This window comes from Eleutherodactylus coqui, chromosome 1, assembly GCF_035609145.1.
Source record: "Eleutherodactylus coqui strain aEleCoq1 chromosome 1, aEleCoq1.hap1, whole genome shotgun sequence".
NCBI lineage: Eukaryota > Metazoa > Chordata > Amphibia > Anura > Eleutherodactylidae > Eleutherodactylus > Eleutherodactylus coqui.
The window spans coordinates 50,103,317-50,125,592 of NC_089837.1; the positions used below are offsets into that span (position 1 = coordinate 50,103,317).

The following is a 22,276-nucleotide window of genomic DNA, read 5'->3' on the forward strand; positions in this document are numbered from 1 at the left end:
TGCTCCATTTTCGTGCGGGTCTCCCGCTGGGACGGCTCCCGTAGGCTTCTATTGAGGCCTATGGAAGATGTCTGGATCCGCGGGAAACCCATTCCAGAATTAAACTCACCTACTCCGGACGATGCAGATCTTCCTTCCTTCCTTCGCGGCCGGATCATCTTTCTTCGGCCTGGCGGATGTGCCCGGCGCATGCACGCGGCACGCTGCCGGCGTGCCATGCACATCCGCCGGGCCGAAGAAAGAAGATCCGTACACGAAGGAAGGAAGATCCGCATCTTCCGGAGCAGGTGAGCTTATTCTGATTTTCAGCCTCATTCTGATGTCCGCGGGGCACGAGGGACCCACTACGGATTCTACATGGAGAATCCGCGGCGGGCCTGATTTTCGTGGACATGAGGCCTTAGGGATTATTCCCAAAAGTGTGGGCACAACTACGCTCGGCGGCATGCGGGGTATGAGGAAGCTATCACAAAGCGTGCATTGGGACACAGATGACCAAGTGTGGTCTTATGTGGTAAAGTGAAGTTTATGGTTATTTTTCTGTGAGCACTTGGTCTTTTGATATTTATTTTAATGATTTGATGTAAACCTTTATCTGAACATTGTGGATAAAAATAATAAAATAACTCTTGTTATTTCTATAGCGCTTTCAGGTAATTTATTTATCACCCCCCCCCCCCCCACCAAGCTGGGCACTCATTTTACCGACCTCAGAAGGATGGATGGCTGAGTCAACCTTGAGCCGGCAGGGATTGAACGTGCAAACTTCAGGTTACATTTGTATAAATACAGTTTGATACCTTTTTTTCCGCTCTGTGTGCCGACCTAATTGTGTGATCAATGCGACAAAACAAGTCACAGCAGCCCGGATGTGGCCAGTGTAAACTGGAAACCTCTGCTGTACTCATGAAGGGTTAATCTACATAATAACAGGTTGATATATTGCGGTACATCAGTGATATATTTCCCCATGTGCCTCCAGTGTATTGTAGGGAGGAGCCGGGTCTGTAGTTAGGTATCAACTTGCTGTAATCAGGTGGTTTAATTATTCTCCAAGAGTATAAAAGCTGAGAGAACAGAAGATCGGAGACTCCAGCGATGAATTGTATCATCTGAGCTCTTCACAAAGTAAGACAGCACATGAGGTGTGTATTATGATGTTCTGCAGCAGCAGAGGTGTGTATTATGATATCCTATGGCATCTGGGGTGTGTATTATGATGCTCTGCAGAAGCTGAGGTGTGTATTATGATGTCTTGTGATGTTCTGCAACAGCTGAGGTTGTCAGGCTCTGACCAGAACATGAAGTTTATGTGCGAATTATTAACAGAGTGTCAGTGGAAGCTTCCATTGGTTTTGCTGGATGGACTGAAATTAGGTCTGGACTTTAATAGACCTTTTCAAAAATATACACTTGAAATTCCCTTGTGTGATCACTTCTTCTTTTAGGAAATATGAATTTTCTGTGCTCCTCGGATCATCATATTTCCATATATGCTGTAGTGTGATTTACTATGACTCTACCTAGGATTAGATGCATAAGTTGAAGTTTCTGGACCTCAATGTAGAATCTATTACAGAACCCACCTACCATGTGTCATTTGTAATACTGGTGTCTTCTTATGTTCAGGGGACTTTATTGGCCCTCGGACTCAGGGGTCTGTGTACAACCGTGTACCCCCTATAGTTACGCACCTGCCTTTAGTCTCATGCGTGAAACTATTTCTTCCAAGTTCAGTTCCTTGAAGATGCTGCTAATCTTAGATGGTTCTAGTATAGTGAATGTGTCATTTTTTTCTTTCATGCCTTACTTAAAGACCACCTGCACTCTTTTTTTCTTAATGTATGGAATAGGCGATTTTGAATATTTTCACTATAAAGTTTATTAGTAGAGATGAGCGAGCATACTCGTCCTAGCTTGATGCTCGCTCGAGTATTAGGGTGTTCGAGATGCTCGTTACTCGAGACGAGCACCACGCGGTACTCGAGTCAATTCCATTTCCTTCCCTGCATGTTTAGCGCCATTTTCTAGCCAATAGACAGTGGGGAAGGCATTACCACTTCCTCCTGTGACGTGCCAGCCCTATCCTACCACCCAGCAGTGAGTGGCTGGCGAGATCAAGTGACCGCCGAGTACTTAAAGCGGTCCCGCCCACGGCTCGCCTCAGACACACACTGGCAGAGGTCAGGGAAAGTGCTGCTGCTGCAATGGGGAGAGTGTTAGGCTACTGTTAGCATCTTCAAGAACCCCAACGGTCCTTCTTAGGGCCAGATCTGACCATGTGCATTACTGTTGTGGCTGCTGGGAGCAGTTTTGCACCATTTTTTTTTTTTCACCTCAGGCTGTGCAGGCTATTACAGCTATAGCGTTCTCAGTCTGCAGTCAATTATACAGAGTATAGGGGCAGTACTGGTGAGGCAGGGACAGTTGTAGTGCACAATCCTGTCAACAAGAGCCCCAACGGTCCTTATTACGGCCACATCTGACCGAGTGCAGTACTGTTGTGGCTGCTGGGAGCAGTTTTGCACCAAAAAATTTTTTTTTTCATTTCGGGCTGTGCAGGCTATTACAGCTATAGCGTTCTCAGTCTGCAGTCAATTACACAGAGTCTAGGGGCAGAACTGGTGAGGCAGGGACAGTGGTAGTGTACAATCCTGTCTACAATACCCCCAAAGAAGCTCCTTCTTAGGGCTACCTGTGATCGTGTGCATTTTACTGCCTGGCTGCTGGGAGTTGTAGTGCCTTACTATTACCCAGCTAGGCCTTTCTGCAGCCTTGCGTATAATTTTTTTCTGACTGCAGTTTGCGTTACATAACCGTTGTCAGCCTCCAACTGGACGCCAATATTTCCATAATTATTTACACCACTCTGTGTGTGCCGTCAACTTCACAAACAGCGTTCGCCGACAGCCCCTGATAGAGGGAAAGTCATATACACGCTATATAGCCTGTATTCTTTTTCAAAAAAATTTAAATAAAAGCTCCTTCATTGGGCTACCTGTGACCGTGTGCATTTTACTACATGGCTGCTGGGAGTTGTAGTGAATCACTACTGCACGGCTAGGCCTGTTTGCAGCCTTCCTTATTCTTTGTTTCTGCCTGGAGTTAGCATTACATAACCGCTGTCAGCGTGACAGTGTATGCCAATAATTCAATAATTATTCACACAGCTCAGTGTCTGCTCTATTCGTAATACACAATGCTGAGGGGTAGGGGTAAGGCTAGAGGACGTGGACGAGGACGCGGAGGTCCAAGTGAGGGTGTGGGCACAGGCCTGGTCCTGGTGAATCGCAGCCGGCTGCTGCGAGATTAGGAGAGAGGCAAGTTTCTGGGGTCCCCAGCTTCCGATCACCATTTTTGGTATCGACCACCCAGTCTTCTACGCCGTCCACTGCTGCAACTCTGAATCCTCTGGCTGCTGTTCCTCCTTCCTCCCAGCCTCCTTACTCCCTGAAAATGACATATTTCGATGAGCAGACAGACTCCCAGCAACTGTTCTCGGGCCCCTGCCTTGATTGGGAAAAAATGGTTCCTCTCTCACCTGAGGAGTTTGTCGTGATGGATGCCCAACCTTTGGAAAGTTCCCGGGGTCCGGGTGATGAGGCTGGGGACTTCCGGCAACTGTCTCAAGAGCTTTCAGTGAGTGAGGAGGACGATGATGAGACACAGTTGTCTACCTGTGAGGTAGTAGTAAGGGCAGTAAGCCCGAGGGAGGAGCGCACAGTGGATTCAGAGGAAGAGCCGCTGGACGATGAGGTGACTGACCCCACCTGGTTCACTAAGCCAACTGAGGACAGGCCTTCAAAGGGGGAGGCAAGTGCAGCAGCAGGACAGGTTGGAACAGGCAGTGGGGTGGCCAGGGGTAGAGGCAAGGCCAGAGCGAAGACTTCCCCAACTGTTTCCCAAAGCACCCCCTCGCGCCAAGCCACCCTGTAGAGGCCTAGGTCTTCAAAGGTGTGGATGTTTTTCAGTGAGAGCGCGGACGACCGACAAACAGTGGGCGCAGGCATATGATGGCCAAGCACTCCACAAGGTGGGACGAAGGCCGTTCACTGCCTCCAGGTCGCACCAATGCCTCTCCCCCTGTGCCCTAACCTGCCACACAGATCCAACCCCCCTCTCAGGGCATATGCACGAGTGCCTCCCGGCCTGCACCCACACCCTCACCTCCGCTGTCCTCGGCCCCATCCAGCAATGTCTCACAGCGCAGCGTCCAGCTGTCGCTAGAGCAAGCCTTGGAGCGCAAGCGCAAATACGCTGCCACGCACCCGCACGCTCAAGCTTTAAACGTGCACATTGCAAAATTTATCAGCCTGGAGATGCTGCCATTCAGGCTTGTGGAAACGGAGGCTTTCAAAAACATGATGGCGGTGGCGGTCCCACGCTACTCAGTTGCCCCTATTTTTCCCGGTGTGCCATCCCAGCCCTACACAAGCACGTCTCCCGCATCATCAATCGTTCCCTCACCAACGCGGTTACAGGGAAGGTCCACTTAACCACGGACACGTGGACAAGTACTGGCGGGCAGGCACACTATATCTCCCTGACGGCACATTGGGGGAATTTGGTGGAGGCTGGGACCGAGTCAGAGCCTGGGACCGCACACGTCCTACCCACACCCAGAATTGTGAGTCCTTCCTTGGTTCTGGTATCTGCGGCGGTCTATGCCTCCTCCTCCTATGCAACCTCTACCTCTCAATTAAGAAATGTGAGCAGCACGTCACCAGCAGTCGGTGTGGCGCGGTGCGGCAGCACAGCGGTGGGCAAGCGTCAGCAGGCCATGCTGAAACTACTCAGGCTAGGTGACAAGAGGCACACGGCCCCCTAGCTGTTGCAGGGTCTGACTGAGCAGACCGACCTCTGACTTTCGCCGCTAAACCTCCAACCGGGCATGGTTGTGTGTGACAACAGCCGTAACCTGGTGGCGGCTCTGCAGCTCCGCAGCCTCACACATGTGCCATGCCCGGCCCACGTCTTCAATCTGGTGGTTTAGCGGTTTCTGAAAAACTACCCACACTTATCTGACCTGCTCGGCAAGGTACACCGCGTCTGCGCACCTTGCCGCAAGTCGACCATGGACGCTGCCACTCTGAGGACCCTACCACATTGGTTTAATCTGCCAGAGCACCGACTGCTGTGCGACATGCCCACACGGTGGAATTCTACGCTGCACATGTTGGCCGGGCTGTATGAGCAGGGTAGAGCAATAGTGGAATACCAACTCCAACATGGGCGGCGTAGTGGGAGTCAGCCTACTCAATTCTTTACTAAGGAGTGGGCCTGGATGGCAGACATCTGCCACGTCCTCAGAAACTTTGAGGAGTCAACCCAGATGGTGAGCGGCGATGCTGCAATCATTAGCGTCACTATTCCTCTGTTATGCCTGCTGAGAAGTACGCTGCAAAGCATAAAGGCTGACTCTTTGCGGGGGAAGAGAGTATGTCGCTTGATAGTTAGAGCACCCTCATGTCTATATCTCAGCGCGTTTTGGAGGAGGAGGAAGGGGAAGAGAAGGAGAGGGAACAGAAAGCTGGGCCCACTGCAGAGGGTACCCATGCTGCTTGTCTCTCATCTGTTCAGCGTGTATGGCCTGTGGACGAGGAGGAGGAGAAGGAGGATTCTGAAAGTGATCTTCCTAGTGAGGACAGCCATGTATTGCGTACTGGCACCCTGGCACACATGGCTGACTTTATGTTAGGCTGCCTTTCTCATGACCCTCGCGTTAGATGCATTCTGGCCACTACGGATTATTGGGTGTACACCCTTTTCGACCCCCGGTATAAAGAGAACCTTAACACTCCCATTCCCGAAGAGGAAAGGGGTTTGAGAGTGATGCAATACCACAGGGCCCTGGTGGAGAAACTGATGGTAAACTTCCCATCTGACAGCGCTAGCGGCAGAAGGCGCAGTTCCGAGGGCCAAGTAGCAGGAGAGGCGCGGAGATCAGGCAGCATGCTCAGTGCAGGCAGGGAAACACTCTCCAAGGCCTTTGCCAGCTTTATGGCTCCCCAGCAACACTGCGTCACCCCTCCCCAGTCAAGGCTGAGTCAGAGGGAGCACTGTAAAAAGATGGTGAGGGAGTACGTAGCCAATCGTACCACCGTCCTCCGTGATGCCTCATCTCCATACAACTATTGGGTGTCAAAGCTGGACACGTGGCATGAACTTGCGCTGTATGCCCTGGAGGTGCTTGCTTGCCCTGCCGCTAGCGTCTTGTCAGAGAGGGTGTTTAGTGCAGCTGGGGCAATCATCATGGACAAGCGTACCCGCCTGTCAACTGCCAGTGCCGACATGCTTACACTCATAAAGATGAACAAAGCCTGGATTTCCCCAGACTTCTCTTCTCCACCAGCGGAGAGCAGCAGAACCTAAAGAATCTTTTCACTGCAACCGCAGATAAAAGCACTCCTCTGTATCAGGCCTTAGTCAGACGAGCGTTTTTTGCCGCGATTTGCGCATGCGCATGCGTCCGGCGATTTTTTATTTTTTTTTATTTTTTTTTTTTTTATAAAACCATTGCTTTGCAATGGTATCGGACACATGAGCGCTTTTTATGCGCTCGTCCGATAAATTATAGAACAGAAATCGCAGATTGCACCGATCTGCGATTCTGTTCTCTTCTCTATATGCGCTTAATGGGGCCGGCGGCAGCAGCGTCGACCCCATTGAGAACATATAGAAGACAAATCATTCTTCTCTGCCACAGCTGTAACAGCTGTGACAGAGCAGAACGATGTTTGCCCATTGAATTCAATGGAGCCGGCAATACAGCCGCTGCATTGAAAGCAATGGGCTGCTGGCGTGCGCGGGGTGAATTGTCGGGAAGGGGTTAAATATATAAGCCCTTCCCTGCAATTCATCCTAAAATGTGTTAAAATAAAAAAAAAATTGTATACTCACCTTTCCGCTGCAGCCAGAGTCCAGCCGCGGCTGCTGTCAGTTCTCCTGAACTGCTTCTCGGCACTATTCAGCCGGCGGGGCTTTAAAATCCCCACCTGCTGAATGATCTGCCTCTGATTGGTCACAGCCCTGACCAATCAGAGGCAGGTTTCACTCACACACCCATTCATGAATCCATGAATGGGTGAGTGACTGCTGCCTCTCAGCGCTGAGCCAATCAGGGGCAGGTCTGACTCACATCCATTCATGAATTCATGAATGGGTGTGAGTGAGACATGCCTCTGATTGGCTCAGCGCTGAGCCAATCAGGGGGCAGGTCTGACTCACACCCACTGCAGGACGGCCGCGCGGAGCTCCGGCTGCTGGGAGAAGGTGAGTAAATATATATTTTTTATTTTTACACATTTTAGGATGAATTGCAGGGAAGGGCTTATATATTTGAGCCAAAAAAGAAAGATGTGGGCTCACCTCACCAGCAGTAACTTTCAATGTTGCAGGAAGATCTGGGATCCAACAGGAGCTCCATCCTCAAGTAGCCGACGGCAAAACGGCCAGATTCCATATGAGCAGAAAATAGAGATGGAGGGGAGCTGCTACCGTTAAAAATTTCCTTCTTTATTGAATAAAATAAAGCATACAGCTCACAAATGCACGCTGAACGCGTTTCGGCAAAAGCCTTTGTCAACAATATTTGAGCCCTTCCCGACAATTCATCCCGGGCTCGCCCGCAGCGCATATCTTTAAATTGCGCCGGCTCTATTGCCGTCTCCATTGAATGCAATGCGCTGGACAGCTCCAGCCCATTTCTAATGAAACGCGGCTAAGAGCAGATTTTCGGGCGACTTGCGCGCACCGTTCACGCGATTTGCGGATGCGCATCCGTCATGCGATCCGCAAATCGCGTGAAAAAACGCCCGTGTGACTAAGGCCTCACTGGGAAAACGTGGCATTTATCTTTGTCAATCTGTCTCTGACATTAGTCCTCCTCCTGCTACTCCTCCTCCAGAAACAAGATGTCATCGCGCTGAACGGCCAATGTTTCTGCGGCCTAAAAGGCTCTTCATCTACATCTACCAATGATTTTACAATTTTTCGAAGTTTCAAAAGTATTGAGACTGTTACATGAACCAATTTTTTAACAGGGCTGCCCCCACACTCTGTTACAAATTAAGCAACAGCGAGCTGTATCCTTAAAAAAATGTTTATGGGTTTCACCTGCCCTCTCGGTTGATAAATTTTTCAGAGGTACACATATACTCTTGGTACACTAATTTTTGGGGCCCACGCCCTCACTCTTATTCAACTAATTTTTCCAGCCTTCGCCTATGCTCATGGTATCCCAATGTTTCAGAGGTTGGCCTAAACTATTACTACAGAAATTTTACTGGGGTCTGCCTGCCTGACTATACCTCTGCTTCAAGAAAGTTACAGGGGTCTGCTTATACTGCTGCTACATAAATGTTACTGGGATCTGTCTATAATGTTACTACATAAATGATACAGGGGTCTGCGTATACTTCTACTACAAACATGTTACTGGGGTTTGCCTATACTGCTGCCACGTAAATTTTACAGGGGTCTGCCTATACTCCTACAACAGAAATGGTGGTGGGTTTGCCTATACTGCTACTACTGAAATGATATTGGGGTCTGCCTATACTCCTGCCACATAAATGTTACAGGCGTCTGCCTATACTGCTGCCACTTAAATGTTACAGGAGTCTGCCTATACTTCTGCCACGTAAATGTTACAGGGGGTCTGCGTATACTTCTGCTACAAAAATGTTACAGGGGTCTGCCAATGCTTCTGCTACAGAAATGTTACAGGGGTCTGCTTATACTGCGGCGACAGACATGTTACTGGGGTCTGCCTTTACTTCTACAGAAATGGTACTGGGGTCTGCCTATACTGCTGCTACAAAAATGTTACAAGGGTCTGCCTATGCTTCTGCTACATAAATGTTTCAGGGGTCTGCTTATACTGCTGCTACAGAAATGTTACAGGGGTCTGCGTATACTGCTGCTACAGAAACGTTACTGGAGGCTGCCTATACTGTTACTACAGAAATGTTACTCAGCTCTGTCTATACTGTTACAGCAGAAATGTTACTGGGGTCTCTCTATACTGTTACTACTGAAATGTTACAAATACTGGGCTCTGCCTGTACTGCTGCTACTGAAATGTTACAGGAGTCTGCATATACTGCTGCTACTGAAATGTTACAGGGGTCTGTCTATACTGCTGCTACATAAAGAATACTGGGGTCTGCCTATACTGCTGCTACTAAAATGTTACTGTGGTTCTGCCTATACTTCTGGCACGTAAATGTTACTGGGGTCTGCCTATACTTCTGCTAATGAAATGTTACTGAGGTCTGTTTATACTGTTACTACAGACATGTTACTGGGGTCTCCCTAGACTTCTGCAACATAACTGTTACTGGGGCCAACATGTATTTCCTCTCACGTAACCTCAGCTATCCGGGCCACTGCAATGGGATTTCTTTATGTACCGTCTGTGTTCCTGCTAGCCACCCATGCTGTGGGTGCACACAGACTTGCAATAGCAAAGTTGTACCTGCCTGGCACTTTTAAAAAAACAAAAAAAACAGAATGTCTAGGGCATGGCGTGTGGGCCGCAGCCAACATGTATTTCCTCTCACGTACCCTCAGTTATCCGGGGCACTGCAATGGGATTTCTTTATGTACCGTCTGTGGGTTCCTGCTAGCCACCCATGCTGTGGGTACACACAGACTTCCCATTGAGGTGTTTAACCTGTCTGTCCCCAAAACACTGACAGACTTGGGTAGGGTACAAAGTGCAGATGGTTTACCCCTGGCGTTGTCGATGAGGTATCCGACACCTAAACAGAATGAGTAGTGTGTGGACACATGGAGTCCCCATTGGACGCGAGGTCGTGCGGGGGGTTGGGCAGCATGTAACCCAGGAGAAGAGGCAGCGGTGTGTCCCACAGGCAGTGATTGTGCTTGGTTGAAGGTAGCGTGGTGCTTAGCTAAGGTGTGCCTTGCTAATGAGGGTTTGTTTGAAGTAAAAATTGCTGTGGGGGGTGGGGCACTCTTGCCACTATTGTGGCTTAATAGTGAGATCTGGGAACCTGAGAGGCAGCCCTGCATGTTGCCCCTCACCTGCCCTATCCGTTTTTGTGTCGTTTCCATCACTTTCGTAGGTTTTGCAGATTTGCACAAATGAAAACCTTAGCGAGCATCGGTCATATACAAAAATGCTTGAGTCGCCCATTGACTTCAATGGGGTTCGTTACTCAAAACGAACTCTCGAGTATCGCAGAAAGCTCGACTTGAGGAATGAGCACCCGAGCATTTTGGTGCTCGCTCATCTCTAATACATACTAATTCTATGCTATAGTAGAAAAACTTAATATGTAGCCTTAAAAATCATATCAGATATGCCAAGGCTTTGCAAGGCTGAGAGAAATGTGTCCAGAAATTCAGAGATGATACAGAACTGGATACGAAGGCCCTGTGCTTGGCTATTTTGCCAGTATCTAGATAACGACTGTTTAACTACGTATATGACTAACACTGCCTAAGGGAACTGCGGACATCACATATATGGTTATGCAGTGGATTTGAGCCAATGAGACCACTACACATTCCTAGTGACGTGACCAAGGAGAAATGTAATCTGTAATAAAGTGCACAGTTATTTCCCTGTGTGAGGAACAATACCAGACCTCCGTGTGTGGTGTTTCTTCTTTACCGCCGGCAACGGGGCTTTGGGCTGGGCCTGATTGGTGCTGTACGCAGAATTTCCCTGACACCTTGTCCTCCATTGTATTAAATGTCTTTACTGTGTAGTCCTTCTATCAGGTCGTTGATAAATATATTGTACAGAATGGGGCCTAACCCTAAACCCAGTGGCACCCCACTAGCAATGGTGGCCCAATCAGAGTATAAACCATTTATTACCACACTCTGCTTTCTATCTCTGAGCCAGCTCTTTACCCAGATAAACATGTTTTCGCTCAGTCCCAGCTGCCTCATTTTATATATCAGCCTATTATGCGACACGGTGTCAAATGCTTTGGAGAAGTCCATATATACGAAATCAATAGACTTTTCCAGGTCCAGCCTAGAACTTATTTCATTGTAGAAGCTGATCAGATTAGTCTGACATGATTGACCCCTCATGAACCCGTGCTGATGAGGAGTTATTCCATTGTTCTCCTTGAGGTATTCTAGGATGGCATCTCTCAGAATCCCCTCAAATATTTTTCCAGTTATTGAAGTGAGACTTAGCGGCCTGTAGTTACCAGGCTCTTTTGGACCCCTTTTTTATAAATTGGAACCACATTGGCAATGCACCAATCCAATGGTACAACCCTATAACCCCGGTTTTGATAGTGTCCATAAATATAACAAATAGTAGTCTAGCTATCACATCACTGAGTTCCCTTAGAACCCTTGGGTGTATTCCATCTGGGCCCAGTGATTTATCGTGTTTTTTTTTTTTTATTTTTAATCCTCTTTAACCGCCTCTGCACTTCCTCCTGTGTTAGGTATGCAATATTTAGCAGGGGGTTTGTTTTATTCCCCTGCATCTCTTGTGATATTTCCTTCTTGTTCGTGAATACACTTGAAAAGAAACCATTTAATAGATTTGCCATCCCCCCCATCATCTTCTATGATTTCTCCTGCATAATTCGTTAAAGGGCCAGTGCTCTCAGTGCAAATCCTTTTACTGTTTATATAATTGAAGAATATTTTAGGATTGTTTTTGCTCTCATTGGCAATCAGTCTTTCTGCCTCATCCTTAGCAATTTTGATCTTTCCTTTACATGTTTTTTTTTTTTCCTGTATGATTTTAGTGCTTCTTCTCTGCCTTTTTGTTTTAATAGTTTAAACGCTTTCTTTTTTTTTGTTTATTGCCCCCATTGCAGTCTTGTCAAACCACATTGGTTTCCTTCTACTTGTTTTTTTTTTTTTCCTTAAAAAGCCGGTATAAACTGCTCACATAGAGTATTAGGATGTTTTTAAACTATTCCCATTTGTTGTCTTACTGTTATTTTTGAGGATGTTGTCCCAATTAATGTTACTGATAGTAGCTCTGAGCTGATCAAATTTTGCTTTACTAATGTTTAGGTTTTTTTTTCGCTCCCTGGTGATGCTTCTTATTGAGTGACAGCTGTAAGTTCATTATATTGTGGTCACTATTACCCAACTGTCCCTCTACCTGCACCCCCAGGTTTGTTAGTATGAAGTCCCTCTAGTTGGCTCCTGCATAAGTTGGGTAAGGTAGTTCTCTTTAATTGTTCTCAAGAACTTATCACCCTTGTGAGATTTGCAGGTTTTGTTTTTCCATGTTACATCCGGATAATTAAAGTCCCCCATAATAATTACTTCACTGCGGTTTGACACCTCTTCTATCTGCCTTAATAGTAAGATTTCTGTGTCTTCTGTTGCTTTTGGTGGCCTATGGAAAACCTCTATCAGTATTTAGTTATTTGTTTTCTCCTTGTATTTCTACCCACAGAGATTCATCTCCTGCTCCTATATCCTTCCGTAGCCTTGGCATTAAATAGGATTTAACATACAGACACACCCCTCCCCCTTTCTATTCACCACATTCTCTTCTGAAGAGATTGTAACCCTGTAAATTCACCGCCCAATCGCACTTATCAAGCCATGTTTCTGTTATTCCAACTATATCGTAGTTTTCATCAGTCATTCTCACTGCAAACTCACCCACTTCTGCCGATCAGACTTCTTGGATTCGTAGCCATACAACAGTTGGTCTTTAAATTCATTTTGGTACTATTGGCTGTTCTGTCAGTTCTAACTGTACTAACTTCACCCTCTGATTGACCCCCGTTTCCATTACTTAGACCCAGGTCCCTATCTACACTGTCTAATCCCTGTTTCTCTTTTTGCCCTCCCCCCAGTCCTTAGTTTACACACTCCTCCAGCCTTCTAGCCATCTTCTCCCTCAGCACAGCTGCACCCTCCACTTTAAATGTACTGATAAAACCTATTGCAAAAAATTCTATTCTGTACATTAAATAAAAAAATGCATGTACTTTTTACTCTGCAAAATGTATTTATATTTCCCTTCGACATCATGACAGCATACATCTGGAGGTTGCTCACCTGCTGACCTGATGGGACAGGAAAAGGCAGAGCATAAAAGAAACCTCCTCTCCACCAAACACCAGTGCTTTTCCTGTCCCTTCAGGACAGCAGCGGCAGAGCTCCAGCGATGCTGTCCCATGACGGAGGTTCCAGGGCTTACCGGTGAGCGGCGGCATCTCTCCTGGCAGCCCTGGTTGCCCCAGTGGGAAGTACCTCATCTGGGAGCTAACCGGGGACTGCGTGGGCCTGGGTCCAAGTACGGGCTTTCCGGCACCGCGGCAGCCGCCATCTCTGGGTCCAGGGCCGAACAGCAGCACTTCTCAAGGGGACATGGCCTCGGCGGAGCACAGGGAGTGACGCGGTGATGTCACACACTCCACAAGCGGGCGTGGCCTAGCACGAAAGGGCGTGGTCTAGTGGAAAGTGGGCGTGTCCTAGCGTGGATGGCGCCGGATTCAATTTTTAAAGCTCCTCTTCACCAGGGAGGACGGCTGGTGTTTCTTCACGCCGAGGAATCGATCCTAAGTACAGGAGTTGATCCCACAAGTGCAGGATGTCGGCCAGAGAGGACCCAGAGAATCTCCAAACTGTAAGTGGTCCAGTGGGCCAACCTACAGACACCTGCACTACATACACTTCCTGACTAACAGAGTTCTCCCTTGTCATTTCAGGACAGGGATACTCAAAAACCTAGGGAGGCTAGGCGGAGGAGGAAAAAGTGTCCAGTGTGCTTGGCCAAACTCGATGACTCCTACACCAAAACATTATGTGCCATTTGTTCTGCAAAAGTTCTGCAGGAGGAAAAATCTTTCCTTATGTCCGAAATTCGGTTGGTCGTCTGGGAAGACTAATCACTGTGACAGTAGGGTTCTTTTTAAACTTAATTATTTACACTGGGAAGAGCCCACTAACTAATTTTAAATATAAAATATAACTTTTATTCACTCTGTTAAAAATTGAGCTCACTGACAAACATACACAGATATATATCAATCTAAATGATCAATTTACGATCAGTAAAGTATCAACACTGTAGTTCCAATATTAATAGATTCTGTTGGTGGACAAAAAGTATATAAATTATGCACGATCAACTTGTTTTTGTGTATCGTGCAGAAATTAATTTATTCTCCCACAGTCGACGCGTTTCTTCAGTCACCTCCAACCTGTGACTGATTCATCAGGATGGGGAGACAGTATATTACAGAAATAGGTCCACTTTGATGATGGATAGTGAGGATGTATTAATCACTTATCAAAAACTCCCTTTTTTTTCTTTTCCTGTGGATTTTTATATAGTACGGGAGTTTTCTTTTCCCCAAAATTTGATGATACTCGTGTTGCAAATGGTCTGAATTATGATATTAATTGGTTTCAGCTCAGTACTTGAAGTATCCAGCCCAGATTGATTTAGGTTTAATCATGGTTAACGGATGCCATCCGAGCTAGATCTCTAACCACATTAATGATATCATTCAGGAATCATGTGGTTACGATAATACACGGACTGGTATCCAACTGATGTATGTATCTTCACTGTGACTCTGTTAGACTAATGGTCATCAGTGTGATCTTATTCCATAAATTATTCTAGTAACTTACTGGGGTACTTCTGTGTAGCTGTCCCTGATGTTTGTTTATAAACCATCAGTAAGTAGCTAACAGATGTTACACAGATACTTGAAATGTTTTTATATAGGCGGTCATAAACACAGTTGGGCCTCAATATTATGAGCCCATTGATAAAATGTGTTATCATTAGTGTCCTTAGTGCAGCTTTAGGTTAGTCTAAGTCAAAAGAGCTAGATACTTTGGCTCAATTGTTTGCTGCCCTGATCACTAAAGAGAGCTGTAACATAGTACTGGAATCGGATGTGATATCTGATAGCACCCTTCAACCTTTCCCACACAGCACAGCATGTGCAACCGCTGGGATCAATGTCCCACAATAAACTGACAGACATGCTGTGCTGTGTGGGAAAGGTTGAAGGGTGCTATCAGATATCACATCCGATTCCAGTACTATGTTACAGCTCTCTTTAGTGATCAGGGCAGCAAACTAAGTCAGCTTTAGTGTTCAGTCACTGCAATTGAGCCAAAGTATCTAGCTCTTTTGACTTAGACTAACCTAAAGCTGCACTAAGGACACTAATGATAACACATTTTATCAATGGGCTCATAATATTGAGGCCCAACTGTGTTTATGACCGCCTATATAAAAACATTTCAAGTATCTGTGTAACATCTGTTAGCTACTTACTGATGGTTTATAAACAAACATCAGGGACAGCTACACAGAAGTACCCCAGTAAATTACTAGAATAATTTATGGAATAAGATCACACTGATGACCATTAGTCTAACAGAGTCACAGTGAAGATACATACATCAGTTGGATACCAGTCCGTGTATTATCGTAACCACATGATTCCTGAATGATATCATTAATGTGGTTAGAGATCTAGCTCGGATGGCATCCGTTAACCATGATTAAACCTAAATCAATCTGGGCTGGATACTTCAAGTACTGAGCTGAAACCAATTAATATCATAATTCAGACCATTTGCAACACGAGTATCATCAAATTTTGGGGAAAAGAAAACTCCCGTACTATATAAAAATCCACAAGAAAAAAAAGGGAGTTTTTGATAAGTGATTAATACATCCTCACTATCCATCATCAAAGTGGACCTATTTCTGTAATATACTGTCTCCCCATCCTGATGAATCAGTCACAGGTTGGAGGTGACTGAAGAAACGCGTCGACTGTGGGAGAATAAATTAATTTCTGCACGATACACAAAAACAAGTTGATCGTGCATAATTTATATACTTTTTGTCCACCAACAGAATCTATTAATATTGGAACTACAGTGTTGATACTTTACTGATCGTAAATTGATCATTTAGATTGATATATATCTGTGTATGTTTGTCAGTGAGCTCAATTTTTAACAGAGTGAATAAAAGTTATATTTTATGTTTAAAATTAGTTAGTTGTCGTCTGGGAAGAAGTTCAGTCCTCCCTCTCGGACCTCCAACCTGGGCCCTCAGGGGTTACACGAAGGTCTGCTCCGGCTGTGTCAGAGTCCGACTCTGACATGGCGGAAGATTTGGAGATTGATAATCTTGGGGAAGTGCTGCAGGAGTAGAAAAAGTACCTTTTTTCCACCGCTGACATGAATCAAATTTTAAAAGCTGTACGTAGAACCATGCAGGTGGAGGAAGATGTGCAGCAACCCCGCACGGCGCAAGACGATATGTTTGCAGGATTGCTTCCACAACGGAAATCTTCGTTTCCTGTAAATGCCACACTCAAACAACTAATCCTGAACGAGTGGGATTGTGTGGATCAGGCTCCGCTAATCCCTAGGGAGTTCAAGGAGCGCCTTTTATTTGCGGGAGACGAGGTGGCATTTCTGGACGAAATGCCGAAAGTAGATGCGGCTATCGCTATGGTGTCCAGGAAGTCTGGATTACCATTTGAAGATACGTCCCACTTAAAGGACTCCTTGGACAATAAAGTGGACATGACCATGCGTAAGGCCTGGTCCACGTCCAGCCTTATTATAAAATCCAATATCGCGGCCACTTCTGTGGCTCGCTCCATGGCGGTCTGGCTGGATCAGCTTGCGTCCCTAATTGACCAAAAAGCCTCCAGGGAAGAGTTTGCGCGCGGCATCCCTCTGCTACAGATGGCAACGTGGTTTCTGGCAGATGCCTCTATGGAAACGGTCCGCTTCAGAGCTCGCATGGCAGCCCTATCCAACACCACCAGAAGGGCAGTCTGGGTAAAGGAGTGGTCGGGGACTTAACATCCAAAAACAAGCTGTGTACCCTACCCTTTCGGGGTGCACGCATTTTTGGACCGGACCTGGATCGCCTGCTGGAAAAAGCAGCTGGCAAGAACAGGGACTGCCAGCCATCTGACCACCCAAGAGACCCTTCACTCCACGTCCCTCATCTACATACGCTGGGAAAGGGAAGACCGGAAGATGGTCTTATCCGAAGGGTGGAAGGGGTAAGACTCTTATTGTTGTCCCTCAGCCTGCATCTTCGTGCCCGGTGGGCGGTAGACTGGCTCGTTTTGCCACTAGTTTGCGTAACATAACGACTAACGAGTGGGTGCTACACCTGGTGGCGGAGGGGTACAAGATCGAACTACAATCTCACCCCCCTAACAGATTTATTGTAACCTCAATCCAGTCTCCAGGCCTAGAGCAGGCTCTGTTGAGAGGTGTACAGAACCTGCTGGATCTTGGCGCGGACATCCCCGTCCCCAAGAAGGAACGGGGGAAGGGATTTTATTCCCCCCTTTTTCTGGTTCCCAAACCAGATGGTTCCCACCGCACAATAATTAACCTCAAAGAACTGAATAAATTCATTGAGTATAGGAAATTTAAAATGGAGACTATCAGAACTGCAACTCCCCTAATTGCCAGGGATAATGTAATGGCTACAATTGACCTAAAGGATGCTTACTTTCACATCCCTATTTACGCCAACTCGCAAAAGTTCCTGAGGTTTGCGCTGAGAATGGAAGGGGAAATCTGTCACTTTCAGTTCATTTGCCTCCCATTTGGAATTTCCTCTGCTCCGCGGATTTTTTCCAAGGTGGTGATAGAAATGGTTGCCTTTTTGCGCAATCGTGGGATTATCGTCCCCGGCTTGGACGACTTCCTGTTGGTGGCAGATTCCCCGACTATTCTGAGGTCACACTTGGGTTCCACGCTTCCACTGTTTAAGGACCTGGGTTGGATTATGAATGATCTAAAATCCAACATGGAACCAGAAACCAGGAAAAAATTCCTGGGAGTCATTCTGGATTCCAGTCTCCAAAATTCGTCCCTTCCTCCTCTAAGGAAACAGCTTATTTTAGAGGAATGTTCCACTCTCTATAAAAAATTTAGAGTAACGGTAAGAGACGCAATGCGGATCCTGGGGCTAATGACTTCGTGTATTGGTGTGGTTCCCTGGGCCCAGTTCCATAGTCGCGGTCTCCAGTCACTAATCCTTCAGAATTGGGACAAGTTACAGTCCTCACTTGACCAGACAATCTCTATTTCGGCTAAAGCCAGATCTTCACTCCGCTGGTGGTTGTCATCAGACAACCTGTCACGGGCATCCGAATGGAACTTGGACCCTGCAATAATAATCACAACAGATGCCAGCGCCAAAGGGTGGGGGGCCCACTTTGAAGGCGGTCATATACAGGATACTTGGGACGCTCATGAGAGATCTGGTTCATCTAACTTTAGAGAACTTAATGCGGTGTGGAAATCACTACGTAGCCTGCAATCGCTCTTAAGGATAAAGCATGTGAGGATCTTTTCAGATAATATGATGACAGTGTCACTCATTCGCCACCAGGGTACCACCAGGAATCCTCTACTGCAGCAGTTGGCGGGAACGATCCTTCAGTGGGCGGAACTCACAACCAAGTCACTGTCGGCCTTTCACATAAAAGGAGCCGAGAATTCAGCCGCAGACTTTCTAAGCAGGAAGAAAGTGGACCCAGGAGAGTGGGAACTCCATCCCGAGGTGTTCAGCCTGCTTGTGACAAAATGGGGGGTACCAGAAATAGACCTATTTGCGTCAAGCGCAAATACCAATGCCAGCTTTTTTTTTCCCGAGGCGCGGAGAAACAGGCCTTGGGCACGGACGCTCTCTCTCACCCCTGGGTTTGGGACTTAGCGTACGCTTTTTCCCCTTTACCATTAATTCCACTCCTACTAAGGAAATTACTGCGGTCAAGCCTGTCAGTAATTCTGGTAGCACCTTATTGGCCCAAAAGATCTTGGTTTCCCCTCCTGAGATCTCTGTCAGTTGGAGAGCCTTTCCACCTTCCACCAAGACCGGACCTATTGCTGCAGGGCCCTCTTCTTTACCCGGAGATTCACAAGTTCAGGCTTACGGCCTGGATCTTGAACGGGTAAAATTCTTGGGGAAGGGTCTTTCTCCTAACGTAATTTCCACTATTAGCGAGAGCCTTAAACCCTCGACAAAAAAGATCTATTCCAAAGTCTGGAAAAAATTCTCGGAGTGGATGGACCAGGACATCCAGCAGTTAGATCAGCCAGACATCCGTAAAATCCTAGATTTCCTCCAGGTGGGCCTGGATAAAGGGTTGAGTCCGAATACCCTCAAAGTCCAAGTTGCAGCTTTGGGGGCATTCTTTGATCTCGCACTTGCGAGCACAGCTGGATTAGGAGATTTCTTAGAGGGGCAAGTAGATTGCATCCATTTACAAGGCTTACGGCACCCCCCTGGGATCTGACCATAGTCCTTCAGGCCTTCTGCGATCCCCCATTTGAACCTATTAGAGATCTATCCATCGCCTTGCTGAGGTATAAGGTAGCCCTCCTTGTGGCAATCACATTGGCTAGACGCGTGGGTGAAATCCAGGCCCTCTCACGAAGGGCCCCATATATGACTATTCACCCAGACAAAATAGTATTTTCTTTAGACCCGTCCTTTCAGCCTAAAGTCTTGTCAGATTTCCACAGAGGCCAGCCAATAGTTATTCCAGCCTTCTGCCAAGATTTCAAAAACGAAAAGGAGCAGAAGCTCCATAATCTAGATGTCAAAAGAGCTGTACTAGCGTACCTTGAGGCAATGGAAAGTTTCAGAAAGACTGATAAACTTTTCGTTCAATTTCAGGGGCAGGCCAAAGGAAGGGCCGCTTCTAAAGATGCGATCACCCGGTGGCTCAGGAGAGCTGTCCAGGAGGCTTACAAGCGCATCCCTCCTCCAGAAGGATTGAAGGCCCACTCGACGAGAGCGGTGGCATCCTCTTGGGCAGAAACAGCGCACGCGTCAATCGAGCAGATTTGTAACGCAGCCACGTGGACTTATGGCCATACTTTTATTAAACACTACAGGCTGGACTTTAAATGTAGTCAGGACGCAACCTTCGGTAGGAAGGTGCTCCAAGCAGTAATCCCTCCCTAAAAAAGCCCATGACAGTTATTTGGTATTCCTCCAGATGTATGCTGTCATGATGTCGAAGGGATAACGGGAATTTTTCTTACCGATAATTCCCTTTCTTGAAGGCATCATGACAGCATACGGGATCCCCCCCCCCCCCCCCCCTACCGACATGGTTACCCTTGTTTTGTCCAACACATGAGGTAATGTGTATGCTTATGTTTCTTTGTCTGAGGTGTGTGATGACAATAAAAACACACCTTCTGGTTAAGTATTCTGTCACTGTGGTTATTTGGAACGCACTGGTGTTTGGTGGAGGGGAGGTTTCTTTTATGCTCTGCCTTTTCCTGTCCCATCAGGTCAGCAGGTGAGCAACCTCCAGATGTATGCTGTCATGATGCCTTCAAGAAAGGGAATTATCGGTAAGAAAAATTCCCGTTTTTAGAAGCCCTGGAGCAATAGGCAATTGTTGCAAAAGTATACACACCCTTTAATAACAACATGTGTGTTATTAAAGAAATTCATTCAGTTTGTGGAAGGATATTTAAAAGTCTCTCGTAAAGTTCTTTCTTAAATATTTACAGAAGAATAACCCGTATCCTGTCTTTCCTCCCTAGATTTTACTGACCCCGCACTCACCATGGACCTGGTCACACTTCTCATCTTCGTTGCCATTATCTTATTCTTGGTCAATGCTTTTAAGAACCAAAAGCAAGGAAATTACAAAAATTTCCCACCTGGACCAAAACCTTTACCGATCATTGGGAATGTCCTCATGTTGGACATGTCAAAGCCTCATAAAACATTCATGGAGGTAATGTACAAATTCTCTAAAAATATAAAGTGGGAGTTTTCTCATCGAAGGGCTACATTCAGAACAATACCACTCCTAAGCGCCATAAAGCTCAGAGATATTCTCATATAAATACCATTTAGACACATTGACAGAAAGATGGGAGTCCAAAAGAAGAGTAAGCTACAACAATTAGGTTACGAGAGGCCATCTACTTCCTTGGGAATACCCCTTCTACACAGCAAACTAGGCAAAATGTATGTACTTGGTTGTTGTAGAGGGTCGGCGCAGAGGAAGAAGGTTCTGAAGGTGCTCACCCGGGCAGGATCACCGCTTGGGAATCCCACAGAAGGAAGCTCCATTCACAGGGATTTCTTGGTGTCATCTTTAGGGTATTAGTGTATCTTGAAGCCACTTTAAGCTAGGGGTTTGATAGGAGGAACTCCCCTCTCACACCCCTAGCTTCTGATTGGTGCAAGAATGTAAGGTCCTGGAAGCTGTTAGTATGCATTATTTAGGTGCCCCCTGACTGTCCTCCCTGTGGCATCAAGATACACTAATACCCATCTTTAGTGCCAGGGTAGCACTAAATGACCGGAGACAGGCCACATGTTCACAAACAATTTTAAATAATACATTGGATATTTTCCTGCACTTCACAAAGCTTTACTTTGCAGTCACTTAAAATATACATAAGTTGGTGGTTGCGGTCATCATTTTTGGCAATGTCCATCCCCCTTCCTCCAACGCGAGGCCAGACACCATAGCCATTACAATACAAAATGGCTGCTAACTTAAAGTCATACACTACCAAAAGCATGCCAGTAAAAGAAACAGAATAATATCAACTTAAAGTAAAATTAATATACTGGAGTAACCTCTTACATTCCATCTCAGGGGGAGGTACCTAACACAGGAGTTCAGAGAAGACAAGACACATTCTGGTTTTCACTAGTCATAACACTAGTTTTAGAAACAAAACTCTGACACTTCCTAGATGAACAATTGCCTGTTTACACAGGCAGATTGTTACTTTTTTGTCTGCATAAACTTTACAATAAATGATAAGCGAATGAATTATCATTTGTTGTTCATTAGAGATGAGTGAGCGTACTCGGCCACGCCCCTTTTTCGCCCAAGTACCGCGATTTTCGAGTACTTCCGTACTCGGGCGAAAAGATTCGGGGGGCGCCGTGGATGAGTGGGGGGTTGCAGAGTGGGGGGGGGGGGAGAGGGCTCCCCCCTGTTCCCCGCTGCTACCCCCCACGCCGCCCCCCGAATCTTTTCACCCGAGTACTGAAGTACTCGAAAATCGCGGTGCTCGATCGAGTAATTACTCGAAACGAGTATGTTCGCTCATCTCTATTGTTCATTCATCACAGCTTAGGTTGCACAAATAAGAGATAAACTAAAAGATATTGTTCCTTGTAAAAAGACGCCTAGGCGCTCACATTTTTTCTGATCTGGGTGTTACTACTTTTTGTGACTCATACCTGAATTATTCCTTTAAAAATACATAGTTAAGCATATGAGAGATGAAACATTCC

The 22,276-nt window shown here is 46.5% G+C and overlaps 1 protein-coding gene across 5 annotated transcripts in view; it reads left to right on the forward strand.

The window, feature by feature from the left end:
- The window catches only part of LOC136620599 (cytochrome P450 2C14-like), a 274,638-nt gene that overhangs the window by 230,151 nt on the left and 22,211 nt on the right, over positions 1-22,276 (forward strand). The window contains exons 1-2 of one of the 5 annotated variants that reach the window (XM_066595485.1): positions 1,063-1,145; positions 20,554-20,750. In XM_066595485.1, coding sequence (XP_066451582.1) covers positions 20,577-20,750 — 174 coding nt within the window. In that variant the 5' untranslated portion in view covers positions 1,063-1,145; positions 20,554-20,576. Of the gene's footprint in view, positions 1-1,062; positions 1,146-19,617; positions 19,926-20,099; positions 20,359-20,553; positions 20,751-22,276 lie in introns of those variants that run through there. The other 4 variants (XM_066595493.1, XM_066595468.1, XM_066595477.1 and 1 more) reach the window with 4 other exon arrangements.